At 32.4% G+C, this 25,015-nt stretch overlaps 1 protein-coding gene across 1 annotated transcript in view; it reads right to left on the bottom strand.

Moving 5' to 3' along the window:
- The window catches only part of LOC129219048 (RIMS-binding protein 2-like), a 147,774-nt gene that overhangs the window by 16,349 nt on the left and 106,410 nt on the right, over positions 1–25,015 (bottom strand). The window contains exons 15-21 of the mRNA XM_054853367.1: positions 24,293–24,374; positions 22,260–22,421; positions 18,385–18,516; positions 15,551–15,724; positions 13,434–13,576; positions 7,561–7,725; positions 4,647–4,739 (exon numbers count right to left, since the gene is read on the bottom strand). Of these exons, the coding sequence (XP_054709342.1) occupies positions 4,647–4,739; positions 7,561–7,725; positions 13,434–13,576; positions 15,551–15,724; positions 18,385–18,516; positions 22,260–22,421; positions 24,293–24,374 (951 nt within the window). The remainder of the gene's footprint in view (positions 1–4,646; positions 4,740–7,560; positions 7,726–13,433; positions 13,577–15,550; positions 15,725–18,384; positions 18,517–22,259; positions 22,422–24,292; positions 24,375–25,015) is intronic.

Here is a 25,015-nt window from a genome sequence, read left to right as displayed (position 1 = left end):
CCATAAGATTTGTATATTTCAGTTATTTTTATGGTTACAAGTATATGCACTAATATATGTGTGTATACACGAGTATATACGTGTCGTGTAAACATGAGTAAACACGTTCATATATGAGTAGATACATGTATACATCAGATACATGCATGCAAGTGCCTACTCAAGTATATACGTGTATACACGAGTATATAAGCATGTATACGTGATTACCTAAAGGAGTGTTGACGTATCTACACGAGTACGTGTTCCGTGTATATACGCGTATAAACGAACGACATATGCATGTATGCACTTGTATCTCGAGTATACACGTGCATACCTGAATTTATACGTGTATACTAGACGTATATACGCATATATATACAGGTGTACATGTGGGTACATACACAAGTGTACATAAATGTATATACGGGTATACACGAGTTAATTCGTGGATGCATCCAGTGCGTGTTTGTACGTATCTACTCACGTATATACATGTATATATGGAAGCATGATTATATACGTATGTATACGTGTAAACACAGTTATATACCTGAAAAGACCAATATACGTGCATTTACGTGTATACACCAGTACATATATGTATACACGAGTATATACGCTTATATACATGTATGCCTACAGAGTGAATCCAAGCTCTGGAGCAAAAATCTAAGGAGTGTGAGAGGGGAGGATAAAATGCAAAGAATAATAAGGAGCTTATGGTCGCTGACGCACTACATGCACTCAAAGCCAGAAACTGATGGATGCAAAACAGGTCACAAATTTTCTACACAAAGATGATTTTACTCAAAATTTTTGTTTTTAAGAAATATTTAGAGCACTTGTTAAAAGTTACGGCCCGTAGTAGTTCTAATACACGCATCGCAACAAAGGCGCAGCGATGGATGAAAGTTTTTCAAAAGTCTCGTTATTAAAACAGAGAGGTCTTTGTGATTACGACGCCTGTGTTACAGCTGCAGGCTGCAGGCTTCTTCAATCGCTTTAAAACTTTCTTACGACCTAAAATGTTGTGTAAAATTGTCTTAGTGTAACAAATTTGTAACCTGTTTTGCATCCATCAGTCTTTGGCTTTGCGTGCATGTAGTGCGTCAGCATTGTGTTTGTGACCATATGTTCCTTATTATTCTTGCTTCTTATCCTCCCCTCTACACCTTTTAAAAAATTTCCCAAGAGTTTAAACTCACCCTGTATACTTGTATATCATATGCTTGTACGTAAGTGTCTACTCGAGTACGTACGTGTATATACGTGTCTACCTGAGTATATAAGTCTTCGTATACATACGAGTAAAAAGCAAATATATACTTGTATAGTCGAATGTATATCTGCATAGATAAAAAATACCTATATCGCAGATACCCATATACGTATTTATTGAATGCATTTATGTGAATATGTTTATGTACGCGCCCTACTCGAGTATATGAGTATGCATACGTATATACTGGTATATTTAACCCTACTCACTGTAAGAACAATACATATTAAGTGAAATTAATATTTAATTTATATCTGCCTTATACTTAACTATTAAGTGACATTAGAAGAACAATATTCGTTAAGCCTAATATTATAACCACTTTACCCCATCTTACTGAAATTGTTCTAAAAAATTATCCAAAATATATTCAGCTAACTGCTAATGAGCAAGCGATCTTAAGACATGTAGGAAGCTTCCTGTGCCGTTAATCTGTTCATAATTCTAACAAACAAAATTTCCCAAAGAAGTTAAAAGAGGTGTTTAGATTTTTTAAATTTTCATGTTTACACAAAATATTTTTTTTTACCAAATAAATTTTTGCCAGTTTTGAAATTTTGTATTCAAAATGTAGTTTCTAACTCACCGAACCTGAAATAAAATTTTCACATTCATTCGAACATTTATTTCCAATCTATAGTCATTTATTTGAAGTATGACCACTTTCCCCCACCAGACCCTATTAAAGTTAATATCACATATTTGAACATCTAGGCAGTTTATAGCCAAGAGTGGATCTAAGTCACTGTTCATTTCAAATATTTTGCTCCTTTCCATTTATAAACATTCAGAAGTAAACTTATATACTATACTGCTCTTAATAGCAAAGTTTGAATTTAAAAAAAAAAATATCTCTACTGTTAAAAGTTTGCCAGAAATTCTACGGTAATCAGTACTGACATCCATGTTGGCGGTACAAATCCTAACGCTGAAATCCTACTTTACTATAAAATTTTACGGTACAAAAAAAAAAAAAAAAGCTGCGGCTAGTTGCACTAAGTAATAAAACTAGATGCAAGTAGAAGGGTTCGAACCCGAGTTCCTACTATTTGCTGAGTATTTTGCTAGCCCCTACACCGAATGATTCTCGAAGGAAGATCGGGAATGGAAAATAATATCCTTCGCACCATAAACCACGTGGTGTACCGATTGTCGGAACAATTGCTTACTATTCTAGTACAATAACCGAAAAAGTTTCTGTACCGCAACACTCTGTCTTACAGAATAGTTACTTTAAAATTTTCTTGACTTTTGAGAATGTCAAAAATCAGCGTTTCGCTGCAGCCTCTGATCTGATACATGTATAGAGTTTGACTGCAAAACTGCCATCTCTCTCTCTCTCTCTCTCTCTCTATATATATATATATATATATACGTATATATACGTATATATATATATATATATATATATATATATATATATAATATATATATATATATATATATATATATATATATATATATATATATATATATATATATATATATATATATATATATATATATATATATATATATATATATATATAAAACTTTACCGTATTTAAGTTTAAAAATAACTCCACACAGAGATCTTCGATTTCCAAATACTACTACTGAATCTATATTAAACAATAAAAGAACGCCTTTGCTAGATCAGGAGTCGCGGGGAAAAAATCAGCAATTTCAAACATAGTTTTATTGACCTCGAGATAAATCATCTGAATGTATGCTGAAAAATGGAAAATAGTTCCAGACTCAACTATTATATTTGCTGTTACAGCGGGAACAATAGGTCTTTCAATTTTAAGTACATCATATTTTGTAGAAATAAGTCGAACAGATCCATATCGAACAATATTATTAAAAATATTAGTAAGAAAATCCAATAATTTAAGTATTTACCTTTTTTTAAGAGCACTTACATATTTATTTCAGTAATAAATTAGTTATATTTATTATTTTTTGTTACATAATAAATAACTAAATAAACTGAAAAAACACATCATGCTCCAGAAACTGACATTTGTTTATGACTGTCCTCATAAATGTTGAACAGTTTTGAATATAAGCTGTGAAACATATATTTTAAAACCCACACAAAAATTTACACACAAAAACATATTAACAGCAGATAACTAAAAAAGCATAAAAGTAAAGAAAGGATATCCAACTTGTAGTAAATCAAAAGTCTACAACAGTATCTGAAGATCCTTAATTTACTTGACTATTGCTTTCTTTGGAATTTTTAACAGATTCTTTATTCTTTGACCCCCCTATACAGCCTTTTCAACATAAATTCATGCCATTTTTAACAACTCGAATAAATCAAACGAGATAATTGTTGAAAACAGAAAAGATAAACATTAAAAAAAAAAATAATATGTAACATCCAGTATGGATAAGTTATTTTCTTGAGAGTTTTTCTAATAAAATGTAAGTTTTATTCTGACGTTTAACCGCTTTATTTGTGTATCAGACATCTTTAAAGTGTGGGATAAATTTTGGTTAAAGGAGTTCAGATTGAAATTAATAGCGCGATTAATGTGCTGTAATGTATGGTTTTCTTTATGTTGCTCAAATTTCTTAACAATGTGAATTTATGTGTCACTAATAAAGTAATAAGGATTAATTAAAGTTGGACATCCAATAAGAGGGGAAAAATAATCACAAAGGTTTAGGCTACCAGATTTCATTTTTGGTACTGATGCCCGGATAAATATGCTTAATGCTAAAAACCTCTAAGTTCAATGACAAAAATGGGACAGAACAAAAATATATTTCCAAATGGTATTTTTTTGAAACCGGAAATTGCTTCAAATTTTTTTTCATGTAATTTTCGGTAATACCTAATGAATTTCTTATGTTGTTTAGATAATTAAATTCATGCTATATCTTTAAGTAGTCTGGTTTCAAAATTTTAATAACATAAGTCTGTTTTTCGCTGTAACATTTCATTAGCAAATATTTAACTACTAGAAGAAAGTTTTACATTTGATTCTTACGCAATAGTGACTCTGCGATATTTAATTTAAATTCCCTGCAGCGCTACTTAACTTTGACCTTGATTTTCTTATTGACAGATAACAAGTGATAGTGCAATCTGGTAGCCTTAGCCAAGGCCATCTAATACTCACAATTGAAACATTTTTTTTGTTCACCGATGTCCTTATCTATAGTTACATTTTTACCGCTATAAGTGCGAAAAATGGAAGGGATAGAAACCCCCCGAAATTTGTTCCTTGTGCGAATTTAGTCACAATATTTTCTTCGCTCTGTTGTCTAGATGGCCCTGCCTTGTCTCAAGGAACACCGAAGAAAATGAAAAGGGCAACAGAGTGAGAGAAAGAAGCAATACACAGAGAAATGTAGTGCAACAATAGGTATTTGTTCCACTACAAACCTCTCCTGCCTCCGTAGATGTTTCTTCCTCTTCCTCGACAATATCTGACAATTCAGAACGTCCTTCAATCTGCATTTCTTCCAAGACATCTCCCTGGCGAAGAAATAATCATAGCATTTTACAGTCTCCTATAAAGCACCGGAGGACTTATTTGCTGATTTAAGGCATCCTATTTGGGAAACTTTGACAAAATAGTGTCATATCGTAGTTTAGTCCCTCTTATTTTATGTTAATTCGCGGTGGTATGTGTTTAAAACAAGCTAAGTAGCGTTAAGCAAAAAAAAAAAAAAAGAAAAAGTGTAAAACGTATCATGAATACAAAACTTTTGAGCAGAAGTTTGGTTGTGAAAAACACATTTCCTTCTCGCAACATACCAAGCAAAGCAGCCTATATTAAAAACTACGCCGAACTGATATTGTAAAATACAACCAAACTATGGCTCATGCTTCTACCTGGAAGCTGTAAACTATCTACTAAAGAGTGAAATAGCAGTCATGGGTTCTAAATCTAGGAGGGTGACTAAATCTTCTAGTCGTCAATATAAACCTAGAAAAATAATACATAAGTTATTTGCAAAAATACTAGAGCATAGAAAACATTATAGTCATGCAGACAGACTAACAAAAACATGCATTTCTTACATGCATGCAACAGCATAACATTAATGTAACTACTTATACATGATAGAAAACAAACAAGCAACATAAAAATTACGCTGTCAATTTTGAATGTAATTTTTATGAGGCATTATTTCGGTGACCAGACGTTTTGATATAAATTTTCGTAAGCATTGGAAAAAAATGTAAGAGAATTTACAAAAATATTGGTTTACACTTAAAAGTTAAGGACCGTTAGCTGGACTAATAAGTATATTGAAAAGCATCATTTAAGGAAACTAATTGTTTTCTTATTGATAAGTTTTTTTTTTTTCATTGTATGATTCTATTAAGAAGTGCGCTTTCGTTGAGAATACACGCAATAAGAGATTGAATAAAGTGTCCAAAATTGTTGAAGGAAAAAAAATCAATCATCAAATTGAAGAAATAAACAATTATTTTCTTTGAAGAGGAGTTTTCTTTCTCCTCTCCTCCCCCCCCCCCCTTTTTTTTTTTGCAAGAGATGACAGGACAGTTTAGATATCCCTTCTTTGTTGACATTTTTCAGCAACAATAGAATTTTCTAGAACCACTAGGACTAGAATATGTTGAGTAGCTTTACTGCCATTAAGTACAGCTTAACGTGCAGTGTTTTAAAACAGCTTAGGGTATTATTTTACAGCTGTCAAAGCAAAAAACAAGGGTCATTTATACAAGCATCATCAAGTTATGTTGTTGTTTAGAAATCTAACCGTTGTGTTAAATAAACGGAAGAATATAAAAGACGAATAGATGTTCAAATGATTCAATTCGTGATAATAATCACGATGAAGAACGAAGTGATTTTGATGATGAGTTGTTTGCAGAAATTGAAGAGGAAACTGGGGAAAGCTAAGGATATGCCATTACTACATTATTAACGTATTTTATTCAACTTTCCCGTTATATCTAAAGAAAATTATATTCGGTTGGACTGTATTCTTCTACAACGAGGTCATAGGAAAGCAAACGCCTCTCTTTTATTACTGCTCTAGCAATGGTGCCAGTTTATGGTTTGGCCATAGCAGTCCTAATATGGATAGAAACTGTCACATTAGTAATGGCAGTATGTATTGAAACCAAATGTTCTGATAGGCTGACCCTAAAAAACCTACCTCGTGGCGGTTGCAGGAGTTTTCTCTTCCATGGACACCATTTTCTCTTTTCCGCATTTTCTACTACATCCTTTAAGCTAATATTGTACGAATGAGGAAAAAGTTTGATGATATAAAGATAAAAAGAATAATTATGATTATTCTTAAATATTTTTTCAAATATAAATTTTCCTAATCAGTGCAAGACTTTATAAACACTTCGTATAACCACGTTTGATCCAGACGATTACCTACTTTCGTCACTTTGAGTAACTGCAGTCTAAAGTTGTTTTGATATTGTATTTGTTTCAAAGTGCAAAGCATCAAATAAAATGTCTAGTAGTTTTAGCAAGTCTTTTTATTAAGCTCCAGACAAGTTAAATATCCAAAATCTTAAAAATGACATGAGCTGAAAATGATACCATTACTTTTAGATAAATCTCGTTTTTAATTTTTGTGCAAGAAACAATTTTGAATTTTGAATTTTCAGTGCAATGCTCAATGTTCTAACATAAAATATACCGTAAACACAAAAGGTTTTATTCTTACATTAAAAATAAATAAAAATATATTCATATTAATATATTAAGCAATAAAATTTTATTTTTCATATACTTTTTCACTTTAATCTTAGTGTTTTTCAAATAACTGATTTAAAACCTTCTTTTACTGATATTTTGTATGCCCTGATGAGAGTTTATTTTCTACTACGTCATGAATCATTTTAAGTCAGCGCGATGAACTATGAACTGATTCCAGTGAATTCTGCCAAAAACAGCTCTTTTCCTTTTATGGAATAGAAAGAACTAAAATCTTTATTTTAGGTCAATGAACTCCGGTTTGACATATGAAGTAAACCTTGTGTTGACTTAAAAATACACGTGGCAAGAACATGAGAATCATTAGGAAATACAGGTTTCATTTTACAAATTCAAAAGCAATACATTATTTTGCAATTAAAATTCATGCATACATTAATCATGCTCGTAAATATTGTATCGAATTTAAAAAGGAAAATTCTGATCACCGAAATAATGCAGCCGTCCCGTGAACTATGCCGAAATGTATAGTTATGTACTTTTTTACCAAGCAGAAAAACAACAAGATTTTCAACTATTAATTTTTACAACAGTGACACTACAACAACATCCGAAACAGGACGTTTTTTCGTATCTGAATGGTACCTTGGACGAAGAGAATGGTGAATCCAAGGGGTCAAAAGCTCGAGCCCTGCGGTTTACATGGTTGAGCAGCTCTGTGAGCTCGGTGTCCGATTCGGAATCTGAGCTCGAGCTACGCCTCTCGCGTGGCGTCCGATCGTCGTGCATCCGGCCCCGCAGGATCACACTCTGTACTCGACATATAAAATCACACACGCCTTTTATCACAAGGAACAAATCACACCTATAATTGCACTTCAGTGAGGACCTCGACGATCGTGGGTTTGGGTCCGGAGCAATGAAGAAAACATTGTGGTGCAGCTTTATATTATTTGTCTGTTAAGTTTCATTTAGAAAAGGGAAATGGGACAAAAACAAGTCTTAAAAATGACTACTAGCCAATGAACTTAAGTTTTCCGTTGTACATGCAATACTGCATCGCTTAAGATACTGCAGCATTTAGAAACTTTATGAATAAATTACAGGTCTGTTAGCAGAAACAGGGTGACCATTCTCGAGAAAGTCTGCAGACTATGTGTAAGTTGGGGGAGAAAAAAAAAATCTAAAAATTTCGAAAGAATAAAAAATCTTAAATTTCAGTTTTTAAAGATTTCTTACATATTTTCTGGGATATGATCCACAGGTATCATGTAATTTGTTAACATTTTTTGGTGCCGATTTAAGTTTTACGATTAATCTAATGTCGGTTTATGTTGCAGAGTATTTTGATCGGCGTTGCAAACTGCTGAAACAAATTCTGCTTCCGGGATTGCAGGTATGAAAACTAACAGTAATTTGGGCATAACTTTGTATATCTGTTTCGTATGTAAGTGAAGGAAATGCACTTCTCTCGAAATCTTTCGATTCTATATTACCAGGTTTAAACGCTAAAGAAGCTGAAAGTGCGATTAATATTTGTCAATGAAAGTTTAAAACCACTTTGCAGTTCTTGACGAGATATCTCGTCCATTTAACATGTAATTCTGAGACTGGCCAACCGCAAGGGGGTTAAATTTCGCGTCGAGCTAAATTTCAGAATAAGTTACGAGCTTGCAGATAAATGATATGGAAAAGACACTGTTTGATTATTTTTACGTTGACAAATGCGCATTGAAGTAATTTTGTTGTTTTATTTAGTTTAACAATATTAGTTAATCCCAGAATCGGGCTAATCCTTATGATCAGATATTTAATACATGTTATTGTTAGCAATTAAAAAAAAAAAAAAACCATGAGAGGGTTGAAGTAAGAAATTAAATAATTATTATCCCACATTGAAAAGTGTGGTGAATATTACTGACTCTGACGTTAATATTTAAAAAAAAAAAAAATACAGATCTCCTCGAACTCGTGTTAATTGAAAGATTGAACTTTAAGATTCAAGTTACAGACTTTTTAGTACTGCTTTTAATACTTCATTGGCTAGTTTCGTGCACAGTAGGTTTGCTAAGTTTAACTTTATGGCATGATTAGATGGTTTATTATCGAGCGAAGAGGGGTAAAGGATAAGGAGCAAAGGAATCGTAATTAAGTATGCAGTAGTACAGGAAAATGTGTTTACTAGTAATATGTTTAAAGGACGCGGTGTTGTTTCCCCTGTTCATTAACCTCATTTAAATTCGTGTAAAAGTCTGATACACCATATTTTTTTAACTTTACATATAAGTTAGATTCCGCTAATTATAATATATAAAGATGCAGTAATTATTTTCTAAACAAAAAATGCTATATCAATTACGCAATAAAAAACATTAGCTGTACAAAAAGTAAAGCAAACAAAATTAATAAATAAATTTTGGTAGCTGTGAAATTAAAAACAGAACAAATAGTAAATAATAAGCTAGATTCGCAATTAATGAGAAGTGACTATTTAATAAAATTTAGCTTAAAATAAATTGATTTTTTTATTTTGCAACTTTGTTATTTGTATAATTAAGTGTTACATAGTAATATAATCAAGCGTGAAATAAAACTTCAAAACACTTCAGTGTTTTTGAAAAATTATAAATACGGTAGAGGAAATATTCTTAAACTATTAATGATCGTTATTTTTACGCGTGAAACCCAATGCGATCGAAGAGATCCAACTGCATATAGATATATACCTTCATGTAAAACAAGTTTATTAAAAATTGTAACGAAACACTTTTTGTGAAACGAAACACTTGTTAACACTAAAACCAAACTTGAAAATAGAAAATGAAAATCACGAATTGATTCAATACATTTAAAGCAGACCACTATAGCTGTCAGGTATATAATTACACAGCAACTTACGAAAGCTAGAATCATTTAGTTATTCATTATCTTACTATGAAATACCGAAGCCAGATGATATTTACGTTTGAAATTTCATGAACACAAAATGAGTTAAGCTTTTACACATTTGTTTCAATTTCTAACTAATATACCAAGAAAAACATAACACAAAACAGGCAAGCAGACAATCAAGTAACTCTGCTTCAAACAGACAATTAATTTGCTCTGAAGAGCAATCTCTCAACGTCCATTTCTAAAGATCATGAAGTTTTCTTAAAACGCTAAAAAGCTAAAGTAGACCAGTGAATGAACCTCCCCCCCCCATTCAGTGAATTAATAAGGTTTAAAATATTTTTCTTAGATGAATTGACAGTAGTCTCTTCTATTCATTTTCATAAAGAAAACGGCTGCAATTTTCATAAAGGAAAATGCTGCGTTTGTCCACAGGTTGGGTTATTCATTCACTGGATTAGGGAACTTTTTTCATTTCAATTCCCCAAAATACTTGATTCAGAACCATAAAAGTTCACCCAAATTTTTTAAAAAAATATTTACACAAAACATCAAAAAGTTTTTATTGTCATGTGCCAAATGTGACAATTTTTAACGATGCAATGAATTTTTGAAAATTAAATTGCGCTTTCCTTGGCCCTTTCACTGGTTTGTCAACCCTAAAATACTGTCTTTCTCATTCTAATGATCATTAATTTCTTTAACATTTTCATGCATTTCAATCTCTGAATTCCGTTCTGTAATGACCATTAATTTTATATTTAAAAAGTATAATAAAATAAAATTGCGCATTAGAGAAATTTAATTCCGTTGATCTTATTCTTTTTTATAGCACTTTGTCGAGCGAAAAAATACCAGATAAGTAATTGCACAAGATGATATTTGAACAGACCGATTTATTCCAATAAGCAACTATCTCTTCATCGAAGCCATCGCACGCAAATTTTGATAGGTCATATCGTTTCTTTTATCGGCAGATGATAGCTCTTCTGTAGCGAAAAACATGCTGCTAAATGTAGATTTGATTCGGCAGCATATTTAAAAGTATAATGGCATGTGAGATATTTTACAAAAGATATGATGAAAGTTCTGTTGTTATTGAAACAAGTTCAAGCGCAGTATTTATTATAAAGAAATTTGTGATACTAGTTTCAATTATCCAAAAATAGTACAATTTGAAAAGTTGGTAATTTTTTTTCAAAGTTATGTTTGATGAAGCTTCGTAAATAAATGTCTTTTACTTATATAATTAATGTACATCCAAGAAGGTAGGCCTGAGAAAGACAGAGTGGGACCTAAGGTTCACATCGAACTCAAGATCCTACTTCCGAAAAATCACATTTCTAATAATAAAAGGTTAATATAACAAATTAAAATATCGGTTTTTAATTAATTAAAATAACAATTAAAAAAACAATAAAAAGGAAATTAGTAATGGTGCTTAAAAATAGCAATAAAAGAATACATTAGTAACAATAATAATGCATAACAAATGCAATTACTATTTTCGCAGAAAAGCATTACGTTATAATTTCCATTGTGAAGAGAAAAAAAAATGATTTAACTCGAGACTCCCAAAATACAGAGGACCCATTATCCGGCCAAGCAAGCTCATGCAAAAATAAGGCACGACACTGTTCCTACTTGTCTATTATACTTGGATATTTTTCAGTTCCCTTAGTCTGTTTAAAATTTTGAATTCGCAAAAATTCGCAGTCTTTGAAACTCTCACTAAGTAAAAATCACACAAAAAATTCTTTTAGGATATAAAACCGAAGTGACTTGCATAGGATAGCTTACTAGCTTTGACTCACATTATTTTGTACTCCATAGCCGTCTTTGAGTTATGCCTTGCATAAAAATCGTCGGAAAAAATATTTAGATGAAAATTATAACTGATGTAATAACTAAATTATGTTCTGTATCCGACCCTTAATAGCACAACTTCCGTTTTCAAAAGCTGTTTTTCAGACTTAGAAAGCAAGACTTATCAGACTTGTCCAAGTATCGCGTAAAAATAGAAAGAAAAAATCTTAATAGAAGTTGTTGTAACTGGCGAAGTTATTTCGTCACACTGGTAGAGTAAAACCGCAAATCTACATTTTTATTGGTAAAAGTCTTAAAAGAAGTTATTTACAGTCTATTTACTCTTCCGATAAATATCGTTTTCATTTTTTTTTTTACACAAAAGATTTGGTCTTCATGAACAAGTATTTTAAGTATGAAACAAAAAACACTACTTCGTCATATTATTCTTGACACTCAATTCTGTATTTATTTTAAAATGTTTAATAAATTTTAGCGAAAAGTTGTTAAATATCTTCGCCACACACAAATCAGCTTTTTTTAAATTTCTTTCTAAAAATTTAAAATTCAAGAGATTAGCTTTAGCATTTTAGGTCTATGCTTCACACCAATCACAATACATCGCATAATATTGCCAAAACTAATAAAACTTTTCATGTAATAATAAAATCATGAAAATATTAGTATTTTCATAGAGGATTTGAACTTTTCTACACTTATTAACTAACAAAGAGAAAAAGTATACTGGAAAAAAATAGTGGTCAACTTTTAGTTTTTGTAGACATTTTTTGAACGCGATAATGTTCTGCTCAGCTGGAGTTGACTCTGCAATAAATCTATTTTTTGCCATTAATTTTACACAACTATGACCTTGAAGATTTGAAAGAGTAAAACTCGGGTTTATTGGCGAATATCAAGAAATGTATACTTCCATAAAACCTGAAAAGGAAACTAAATATAATAATTAAATCGAAACCATTTAGCTCCCGATAATATTTTTAGAAAAGAATAAATGGCAGAACATATTTACTTCAAATTGTTTCTTTTGCATAATTCTCGGAAGTGTAAAAATATCTTTTTCGTTAGGTGGGCATTTTGCAATCCTTCTGAAAAATGAGCGTGTAACAGTAAATTACAAAACCTAAAAGATTACCCTTCTCAAATAAATATTAAGTAATTATACTTCAAATTAAAATTCAAGGTCAGATATGTTACTCCTTGTGGTTATTTTTCCCTAATACGCAAAACATACAAGGAAGTTTTAAACATTTTTCTTCTTCGCAGAAAAGGAAATGGTAGAAAAATAGCGTCCTTTTAATACGGTTTGCAAAATTTCTATTTTATTTCAATTTTTATGCAATCAAAAATAAATATCGCCATTGCAATTACAGGTAAAGGCTTTTTGGCACGCATAATGTTGTTTCCTACAGTATTTCTTTTTTTCATGTGAAAAATATTTTATTTCTTAATATATATGGTAAAAATAATTCACTTCTTTATGTTTTTAGTCAAGCTTTTAGAAACAAACATCACACAGGATATTTTAGCTATCGAAAAGAATTAATACATAAAAGCGGTACATGTATTTTCCCTCTTTTCTATTTAAGGAGGGATTTGAATTAAACGATAACCGATCTTTTGCATAAACTGAAGTATTAAAAACATCCCAAATAAAAAATAAATAAATAAGAAGAAATGTAAACAGTTCTGCTAAAGCCTTTTAAAATATATTTCAGCACGCATATATGGAACAACACTTATTAGATTAAATAAAGAACAACCAGATATTTTTCTTTAAGCATATACCAAGCACAATTCACCTTTTGCATGCTCCTGAGAAGATCGTTAGGAACAACACAAACCAAAGAATCACTTGATAATCCATCAGTTGATTTACTTCTAACTGTAATGCACTTTTTGTTCATCGCCAAAAGCTGTGAACCGTCCAATAAAGCATGGTCCCCTGAAAAAACAGCAAGTAACAAATCAACTTTTCTCGAGTGTCTTTACGTCCGTTGGCTGACATTTTCTGGCAATGAAATAGACTGGACTTCTTACAACTCCAAAGCTAATGTTTTGCACTTGCGTTTTCTCAAGTATAATGCTACTTCTAAGACCTTGCTTAGAATCAAACAAAATCTCGAGTTTAATACATAACATCTGAGTCAATATATAAAAGCACTAAAATAGCACAATGGAATTGGAAGTATCTCAGTAAGAAAATAGTAACAAGACTTGCTTTACCTGTAGCTTATTTAGTTCTTTTTGCATTTTCTTACATTTTGCGAAGAAAAAGCAATATGACACAGTACTTTATGCTTTAGGTTGTAGTAAGTGCAACGATTTCTATATTTTGCGCATTTAACAATTATTGAGGCAGTAATAAGCAAAGGGATGTGATTGCCAAATTTTAAAATTTGGAGATAACCAGTACAAATGATAAATGAACCTTTCCTACGTCTTAGAGCAAGAGATGTTACTAGTAGCCGTGATTGGGGCTGCTGTACAGCATGATTTAGAAACACTTTTGGAAAAACTCACCTAGGTCCGGAACCTTAACCGCGATTTACTCAAAATTTGAAAATGTCCAATTACATCCCTTTGCTTCTAAATGCGTTAATTAAAAGGTACATGGAAAGACCCAGACAGTGAGTTTTTTCAAGAAAACTGGACAATGATGCCATTTATTGTTACTGAAGTATACTTTTCGAATAGTATACCATCTTTGCACAAGTCAGATGAAATATTTGTGTTAAATAGGTAGTACTCTAGGCCTTATATGAAATGGAAAACATTGAAATACGTTTTCTCAAAATTAGCTGTTTTTTGACTGATGGGATTTTCCCCTTCGTACGCTTCGAATTATTTTAATAAGTTCAGTTGGTACCAAAGTACAACGGCTTGATATACTTCACTCATACATATAAGGTAAACACACCAGGGGCCAGTGCTTCAGTAGTGGTCACTTCAAGGTTTATATTTGAAAAAAATATTCCAGGTCCCCAACGGATTCAAAAGTGCATCAAATTTTAATTTTATAACGTGCGGAAAACACGTTATAAAATTAAAATAGGTACTAGGAATTACTGATTAATTTTCTAAAAAAAGATAACAATAAAAGCTTAACATTGAAAGTGAAGTACCTTGGTTCTAAGACCAAAGTAAGACGAGCATGCCAGTCAGAGGTATACGACGGTAACATACGGTCCCAATAATTGCTATTTACCTTCACCATGGAGTCAGTTAATGACGCAGATATAGGAAAAATTGATTTAAAAATCGAACCTGACTTACTGAATAATCTTTGGAAGTTGAAACAGAATTGAGCTCATCTGAGATAAAACCGGAAATCAAATTTTATCTTAATGAGTTTTTTTGAAATTAGCATCATTATGCAAATGCATATTTCTTCTTAAAAGCCAATGTACTCATACACATTCTTACGCTAGTATATAAATAAATCTAAATCGTCAAAAAAAAAAAAAAAAAAAAAAAAGAAAGAAAGAAAGAAGTTAGTTACGATTAAAGGTACATCAGGCACTCTTATAACGTAAAGATAAGCGGCAGTAATGTGAATTGAACAAAAGTTATTTTAGTTTGACGGACATTTTTCTCAGTCTCATGGTTTTTCGAAATTTTCAATTTCATTAATCAAGGATAATCAAGAAAAACTTTTGATAACTTTTAAAGTAAAAGTAGACATTTTTTCTTCATTTTTGTAGATTAAATGCAAGAAAAACTGCAAACTAAGCTTACTGTGTCAAACATAAAATCTGCGGAAATAGAATGCTATCAATGCACCCCCCCCCCAAAAAAAAAAAGGAATTTTTTTTTCTTACGATGAAACCGAAAAAGAAAAAAAAAAACTCTTCCGCTCACTAGCTGATAAGTTTCTCATGTTTCTATACAAATGTATATTTTTATTAAGAAAACTAACCAGTTGGGCTGTCAACTTCGGCCACTTTTTTGCCTGCAGCGAAGACAGCATATCCAACAACAGGCGAGATCAAATTTGAACTTGGATTCGTCGATACTGGTAACCAAGTGACTAATAGCGTCCCATCTTGTGGACCTTGTTCCACCTGAACATTGACAGGGGGATCTGGAAGACCTGAAAAGTAATTTAATTATGTTTACTAAATTTGATTTACATGTTTCAAACAAGTGCATAAACACTATTCATTTGATTTTTTTCCGGAAGTAGGCAACAGAATGCATGTTTACTGATGTTGTTTACTGATGATGATGAAATTGTTGTTTACTGAAGATAGTCATGGAATGCCCTAAGGCTTTGCTCTTGTCCATGATGACTGGGCAATTCCAAGCCGAAGTTGTCTTTTTTCAAATCAATCGAAAAATTTGGCGGGGCGCATGCAAACCATGTGTTGCACACCGAACATCGTTGCTTTATGATACTACATAGGCAGTGTCAGCCTCATTTCATATCGCATTTGAAATATATATATATATGTTGCTACTGGAGCATATGCCGCGGTGTTATTCTGCTCCGGATTGAATGTTATTCCGTTATGCAAGCAAATTTTCTTGTTCATTATTTATTATCCGATACTCAAGAAATTTTGTCAGAGAAACACTTCTAAATCTCTTTTGCATTGAAAACTATGTTTAAAGAAATAATTGTATGTTATTTTATGCGTAACAGGCATAAACATAAAAGGCATGTAAGGCAACGCTAATGTGTGTTAATCTGCTGCTGCGAAATTTTTTGAAGTGATAACTCCTTATGGGAAGGTAAACCGATTTGTGACATAACGCGCGTTACGGCGCAGCTCTCGTCTGGCATTCCTTTCGTCGCGCATACGACAGAAGCGCGCATGATCGGGGAAATTTTGTTTTCTTTACTTTTTGGGTCAGCTTTAAGCGTTAAGTGATAGTAGAAAGAGTAATGAAACTAACAGAAGATTGATGATCGTCGAAACATAACGCAATCTCCTAACAAAAGGTGAGTTTAAAAATACAATATAATAACCAATAACACTGTAAACAATATATATTCAAAACAGCATTTAATCTTTAAATTTATTTTCAAAACAAAAACATTTTAGCGATTAGTTATACTAAAAATATCTCGCTTCATTTAGGGTTTTGAACTGTGATAAGGTGTACATATTTTAAACGAACTTCATCCCCGCAGACTCCGCACGCGGGGGGGGGGGGGGCGGCCGAGAAAACAAAATAATAAATAAAAATTTAATTTGTTCATCGCAGAGTAAAATCTAAAATGTTTCGTAAGTTTGAGTGTTTTTTCTGATAAACGAAATATTTAGAAACGACGCGTCATTTAATCTATTGTTTTTGCACCGACATCAAAACTTATGTTTAAAAGTAGTCTGAATGGTGATCAAAGAGTAAAATTATTTTTCATTTAGAGCAATTTTGAAGTCGTCTCAATGAAGCAAAGCAACAAATTATTATTGCCAACATGTATATATATCTCCAAACAAAAGTATTTAAAATATTATTTAATTTATTCATAAAGAGCTTTTAAATTATACTCAAGAAGGTTCTGCTTTAGTTAATGAAGAATATTTTACATTTCCTTTAGTTTTAACTGGAGATTTTAACGTTAATTTTGCTTCTGATGGAGCTAAAAATGTAGTATCGTTTCTACAATTCAAATTACAATTACAAATGATTAATAAGCCAGAAGAATCCACTACAAGTCACGGAACTGTATTTGATGCAGTCGTTGCAAAGATTTTTAGATAACATACAATGCAAAAATTTCGTTGCTTATTATAGCTACCATAAACCAATTGTTACATTCATAGGATTAAATAATGATATAATTTATTCCTATGAAAGTTATCACTTCTGCCGAGCGTCCCCGTGACGCGCATTTTTTTTTATCATAATTTATTATATTGATCATTTTGCGCAAATTAGTTACCTTTATGTCATTACTGTCATCATATGCAATGGTTAAACACATTTTGAACACATTTTAACAGTATTGTTCGACTGAGACCAACTTTTACGGAAAATTCACGGACAGTACATCGACGTTCTAGGAATATATGCATGAAACAACACTCAATATCACCCTGATGCATACCACTGCGACACAATACCGCAGTTTCATTCCGAAGAGGCACAAAATATTTTAACTCACTGTACTGCTGATTTATATAGTAACGCAGTACAGGCTTTACCCAATCCTCGATAACATTCAGATACATTTTTGCGTCGGAGAACTTAGATTTTTAAACATGAAATTTAGAAAAAAACACCTTTTTACGTTCATGTTCTGAGTTAAAAAGCTCACAAAACTGATCAAGTTTGTCCTTTGGCGCAGTACGGCATGTAAAGGCTTTTGCACAAAAAAATTCAACAGAACTAACCAACCGTATTTGTACATTTCTACTAAGAAGAAATGATTGTACGCACACCTCCCCTTTCGTAAGTCAGAAAACAATCAAGTTGGATCCTGTGGAGAAACTCCATGTTATAAATTAAATATATTCAAATAAATGGGGCCCTCCGCGTGGCACTATGGTAGAAGCTTCGCTTCATATGCCGGAGGTTGCGTGTTCGATTGCCGCCGGTGCCCTGGGTGTTATTTCCTCTTTATTTGCTGTAAATCTTTCTTGTGTTGTCTTATCTGTTAATAAAGAAGTCCAACCTTTCGAGGCAATGGCACCAATCTTTCCGTAGAATAGTTTATTACGGACACGCCAACAACAACAACATTTAAATGAATAGATAGTATTAACTTTGCAATGAATTTCAAATTCTATTTAACGTTTTTACCTTTAGGAAGCGTTTTGAATTCCACATTACTAACTAACATTTCTAGCTTCTTTGGATTTTTTTCATCATTATACAAAAGTTTTCCTGGTTTGACTCGGACAGACACACGGTATAGGGTATTTGGAGACAGACCTAAGAATAAAATATTTTAATGGGCTTGAAAAAAATTGAAAAGCATTTTTACTATTTAAAAAAATGCAGTATAAAAAGATTTTTATTTTCAGCTAAAGGAAGGAAAAGTATAAACAGACAGCACATATCGTTGCCTCAGAGCAACTCTAAGACATCTAATCCCAGAAATAACACTAGGATATCCTACTGTTGCCCTGAAGCGACGATATATGAACTTCAGAGTCAGACTAACGTAAGTCACATAATCGCTACTTTTCAGGAGATAGGGAAAACGTTTGCCTGGTGCAGACAAAGGAAGGAAAACACGCTCTTTAAACACTGGTAAATAACTACAAAGGATTTTTTTTTTTCTAGAATTACAATCACATGATGCGATGCAGAATAGATTCAACCTATAATGCACTAACAAACGGAAAATTGTAATTTCTGGACTTTACGTTAGTCTGGCTAAGAAGTACAAATATAAGGTAGGTGAGTCAAAGGTAGCCAGTGTTCCTAAATAAACCACTCCCCAAAAGTAGAATTACTTTTACTTTTTACTGTAAAATGGCTGAACTGCATTGCAAAGCACACATTTGCAACGCAAATGACTTAATTGGGGATTTTCTAAAGTAAAGAAGAGTAAAGCAATATTTACCTTCTGGTTAATATGTTACTATTTACACCATCTCACGTAATTGACGCTGCCATCTAGTGTATTTCTTTATTTACAGCTAGTGGCACACGCACGGCTTTGCCCGTAGTACAAAATTTTTGGTCTTTTGGTTCGCCTGTTAATGTATGATGAATTTCTCGCCAATTGGTTCGCCCATGTTACGGTTCCACGTTGTGATAACTTGGTAGTTTTTTCGTCCATCTTATGATAATTTTACTCGGCAAAATGTTCTTAAAATTTGAACAGAAAAAGAACAAAATGGAATTTTCGAAAAATCGCTTCGAGGTGCACACCCCCATGCTAAAAACATATTTTGCGAATATTTTGCATATTTTTTATGAAAATTGGTCGAACGGTCTGGGCGCTATGCGCGTCACAGAGATCCTGATTGAGAGAGATACAGACAGAGAGACTTTCAGCTTTATTATTAGTAAAGATTAGTCTATCTTCTACTATGTAAACGCAAAATAATTTTATTTTTTGTATTTACTCTTTAACTATAAATTTATTTGTATTATTGACTTTTCGTTCTAATTCGTAAAAATTGAACACGATTTAGCTTATTTTAATGACGAATTAAACAGTTCAATCCAAAAAAAAAAAAAAAGGTACGGGATATTTAAACCGTCGAGAGATTTCATGACGCGGTTATTTATGTTTCATAGTTGTTGAAATTGACAACAGATGTACATTAAATATATGCAGAAGAATTTTGAAGGATACAGTAATAAATATCTACGATAGGGAATAAATCTACATGAAATTTGAGTAATGACCCATACAATCTGTATTAATAACCAATACGACAGAAGTGTGTCTCGACTTCAATAGGTTCATTATGAACATTAGTTATAAGCAAACCCTACAAGCATTCGAAACATTATTTTACAGTATTTTTCATATTCGATTACCGAACCCACTGTATTGAAGAAAAAATTAATGTTACTAATTAAAGATGAAGGCGAATCAAGTATTGCGATCCAATTTTATTTTTGAATAGTACTTCAATTCAGTTTCAATTTTAAGGAGTAACATTTTTCACAACATTTCAAAGTGTAAGTTATGCGTGTTACAAAACGCAGTAACTGTTTTTTTTTTAATATTGTTTCACATAAGTTCAAAAATAAATTTGCGATCTTATCATTTTGAATGAAAAAAAGGCGCAAAAATACATACATTGACATTATTTTGAATAATTTCACAAACAAAAAAATTACAGATCTTTTTATCGCAATATTTTGGGTGAATACGACGGTCTTTTTGTTCCTATGCAAGCAAAAAAAGGAAAAATCTAGAACTTTATATGCGATAAAATACTTTTAAGTTGCTCAATACATAATCAGTTAATAATCTTCACTGCTGTTTAATGTCATACCCTTATCTACCTCAAGTCTTATAATATACCCTTTTGGTTGATTAATTGTTATCGCAGTCCAGAGGAATTAATCACATTTCCTATTTATGAGCGAAGTAGCTGGTGACAAAAGGAAAAAAAAACTGTTAAAGACAAAATAATAATGGCATATTAAATACTTAATTTACTTTTAAAAGATCCCGGAGCAAAAGTAATTTCTTACCTTCGATTTCACTTTGATCCTAACCGTAGACATTTTTTTACCGAATAAGTAGGTTAACATTAAAAAAATAAGAAATAACAACGTCTAATTGCACAAAATTGCAGAGGACTTCATTCGCGTGTTTTGGGATTACAAGAAACCCCTTTCATCCATAAGCTCACTTTTTTTACACTGAAAAAGATGTTCCTTGTAACCCCAAAACACGTGTATGCAGTCATCTAAATTTTGTGATATTAAACGTTGTTATTTCTTATTTTAATTTTCAAGTACAAAGGTAATTATTGAACTTTGTTACATTTTATTTTTATCTTCATTATTTTCAACAGTATTATCCACTCTTACTTTATTACTGCTTATTACAGCTTACTTTTATTACTTTATTGATTACAGTACTACTGCTCTTCCTACTGATTATTTCCTATGATATTATGCCTACATGATTTAAAACTATCGAATACCTCTTTCGGTGATGTTTTATGCCTCAAAGTCGCTGCTTCATGTTAACTCCTTAACAATGGGCTGAACTGAACCAGGGATTCTACAACACCCACGTGGACATTTTCAAGTTTTGAGTAAAACGTGTTTAAAGATAAGGTCCTAGGTAGGTTTTCATTGAAATTGTATTCTAAATCATGCTGTATAACAGCACCTACCAGCGCTACTAGTACTATTTCTTGCTCCAAGACAGAGGAGAGGTTCACCTACCATTTTTAAAGGTCATCTCGAAATTTTTAATTTTGTCACTTACATCCCTTTGCTTCTCACTGTCTCATATGAGGTAGTGAGAAGCAAAGGGATGCAAACGGCAAAATTAAAAATTTGGAGTCAACCAGTACAAATGGTAGGTGAACCTCTTCTCTGTCTTGGGGCAAGAGATTGTACTAGTAGCCCTGGTAGGTGCTGCTGTACAGCATGATTTAGAAAAAAATTTCAACGAAAACCTGCCTAGGATCTGATCTTTAAACGCGTTTTACTCGAAACTTAAAATAGTCCACTTGCATCCCTTTGCTTCTCACTTCCTCATATGATGCTTTGTTCCGTGCCTTGACGTGTTTTTTCTTTAAAGTTCACTCCACTTATAAAGACGTTTTGTAAAAAGTCTTAAAGGTTACGTTAATTTCATTAATTTTATTTGAAATCTTATAATGTTCAATACTTTTTAAACTACTTTTAAATGTGAGTTGTGTATTTTTTACGCTACATACTATACCGAGTAAATGAGGCGAAAACTTTCATATTTTAATGCAATAAAACTTCTGCATATATACCATATTACTCATTTAAAAGCATTTCTTCCGTCAAAAAGCAAACTCTTACAATAGGTTTTCGACGCATACGTTTAAGACAAAACAGTTATACGTCAAATGTGTTAGACGCACAGTTGGAATATCAGACTAGGGCGAATGCTTTTCACTATTAATTATTAATTTAATCTATTTCTATCTAATTTGTTATAATACACAATTAAATTTCTTTCTTATTTGTTATAATAGACCCATCTACTGCTTTACCTGTGACATGGTGACGAAAACAACCGGGTTTAACAACTTTGACTTCAACACTATTTACTGCAATTACATGTTGAAAGTTGCTGTTGCTTGGAAGCCAGCTTATCAAAGCTGATGACGCTGTGATGTGACACGCCTTAACACAAGTTGGAGCTAATGGAAAATCTAAAAACATTTGCACTTATTAAAAATAAATATTTCAAGAGGAAACAAAAAACGATGAGACAAATTTGAGAAAAGGAAAATGATTTTCAACTCGGACTTTAGGCATAAAAAAGTGACTATATTTTCGTATTTTAACTTTTTAGAGACAGTAAAAACATTAAGCTACAAAAGTTGCTAACAGAGGAATTAAATATAGCATGCAATGTGATTAGAATATGGGACGGTTAATATGAATAAATATTAATTGGACTGCAGGAAATATGAAAGAATATGCCCACGTTGCGTCTAATTTCTGTGACAGGAAAAAATGCCTCAAGGTTACTTGAGCAAGGAAGAGGGACAAGGGCAGCAAAAATATTTATCATATTTATGGTAAAAGACTCTAGAAAGGCAGGGAAACGGGCAAGAGACATTTCTAACGGAACATCTCTCCAGAAAGGCAGCTATAAATAACTACAGGGACACGTTTTCTGGATTTTGCTCATTTCTCTAGTTGGATTGCTCATTTAAATGCTAATAACGAAATGGGTACCCAGTTAACATGAGGGGTTACCCCATTACGTTTCTATGCTTCAAGAAAAGGGTTCATTGGTTGCGATCCAAAGATTGGTTGCCAGTGGCAACTCTCTTCTTTTTGACAACCGTTTAAAGAAAGGTAGATTATTGTCGATCGGATGGAGGCAGTGAAACTGTCGAGTAAAAAAAAAGTTTCTCTGTGAGACTTTTAGTTGTGGAATTGGGTGTGATAAAGTCGAAAATAAGTATTGCATATGACTACAAGTTTTGTATTCAGTGGAAAACTTAAAGAAAAATGTGCCTTCGATGGCGCGATGATTAGAGCAACTGAAAAAACATCTGAAACGCCTATTTAGAGTTAGAAACGCTAAGAGGCTGGGTTGTGAACGGAGTATCGAAACGGAAACAGAGCACGCTCGAAAATCCATCAGGGCGCATCAAAATGCCAAGAGGATGCTGCTTGGTGACGAAAAACAAATGAGTCACAGTGTTTAGACGCTCGAAGGGCGACGGTAATTGGTGTGATAAATTCATGTGAAGATTACCGTTGGCGAAATTGCGTTACATAGGATTCATATCAAATTGAATTTTATTTTTAGAAGCTCAATGTCGATTATCTGTGTGAGAAAACGGACAAAAATAGTTCCCAATTTCAAAGTCCTTGTATCAAAACAGAAATTTATGACACATGATTTTTATAAAGCAAATGGGCTCCCCTCCTTTTCGCTTCGCTCGCCAACTACTCCGTCTGTCACCTGCGGTTGGCTCAATGATTCTTGCGGCGGGTGAAAATGGATAATTTTGATGATTTTACCCTAATGAATGTCCGACCTCTTAAGGCTTACAGGGGTGAAATGACTTTCTCTGGATATCCTCTACCTAATGGTACCAGTATTGACCTGGTAGACATTCGCAGTTTGGAGAATCTAGGGTTACAGACAGACGCGTACAGGTTTTAACAGTATAGATGTGAGCGATAGACAAAGGCTTTTATATCCTAATGCTATCTACATCTGTCTCAGACTCACTCTGAGAACCTATGACGTCTTCTTAAAAGTCTACTAAATTTATATCCATTGCATTTTACAATACTCAAGACATTTGCGGTACTAATGCAAGTTACCGTATTCAAGCAATTTTATTGAAGATTTGAGATGGTCGGAAAACTAGAAAAAAAAATTCTCTAACTGAAACAGAGATAGTAAAAATATAAGTAAATTCTTCATTTTGACTAATGTACTAATACAGAACAAAATAATTAGGGTACAATGCATCAAAATGTAAACTACGCAGAAAACACACGTTTATTTTCTTTCAAAAATGTATCACCAGTAAATAACGTTTACAGATCTCACCTTTTCCAACTACAATTGTGCATGCTGCATCTTTGGAGTGATATCCGGCACTAGAAATAGAGCGAACGCTGACACGATGAGGCTGAAAATGCAAAATATACGAAAATGAGACATAAATAACATTTTCAATTATCGTTTTAAGAGTGGCTTTATTTATTTTATTGCTTACGAAACTAACATTTCCTTAATTATGCTTGCTTTTTTAGTTTTAATTCTATATCTTAAGGAACGGAAATGCAAACAAAAGAGTTGTTGAAACAAAACAAAATGCATTAAAATTAAAATTAAAGAATGAAAAAATAAAATATTCGCATCTCAATAATGATGTGTTCAAAAAAACTAAAAAGGTTTGCATCTCTTTTCTTTGAGTGAAAAATAAACCTTTTTATATTTACTGATTTAAAACCGCTCAATCAGCCGAGCTCTTACACACTGAGCTACATAACTAATTAGAATATGGTGTGAGACCAATACTGCATAGCTACCTAACAGTCCGAGAAGAAACTATGCTCGTAGCTAGGAGTAACAAGTTGATGTACACGTTCTACGTCGAAAACTCATTCCGATAAAGTTTGTTTGAAGCAAATACGCCTGTCAGGTGAAATTTTATATAGGATTTAAATTACCTCGTAGACTTCAATGTTAATCAAATTTTTTTAATTATTCAAAAAAAAAAAAAAACTATTTGAATTAAAAATGTATGAAAATGAGATGACTTAAGCT

The sequence above is a fragment of the Uloborus diversus genome, chromosome 3, assembly GCF_026930045.1.
Source record: "Uloborus diversus isolate 005 chromosome 3, Udiv.v.3.1, whole genome shotgun sequence".
In the NCBI taxonomy this organism is placed as follows: domain Eukaryota; kingdom Metazoa; phylum Arthropoda; class Arachnida; order Araneae; family Uloboridae; genus Uloborus; species Uloborus diversus.
The sequence above is the reverse complement of the archived record's forward strand: the minus strand, read 5'-3'. Positions and strand labels throughout refer to the sequence as shown.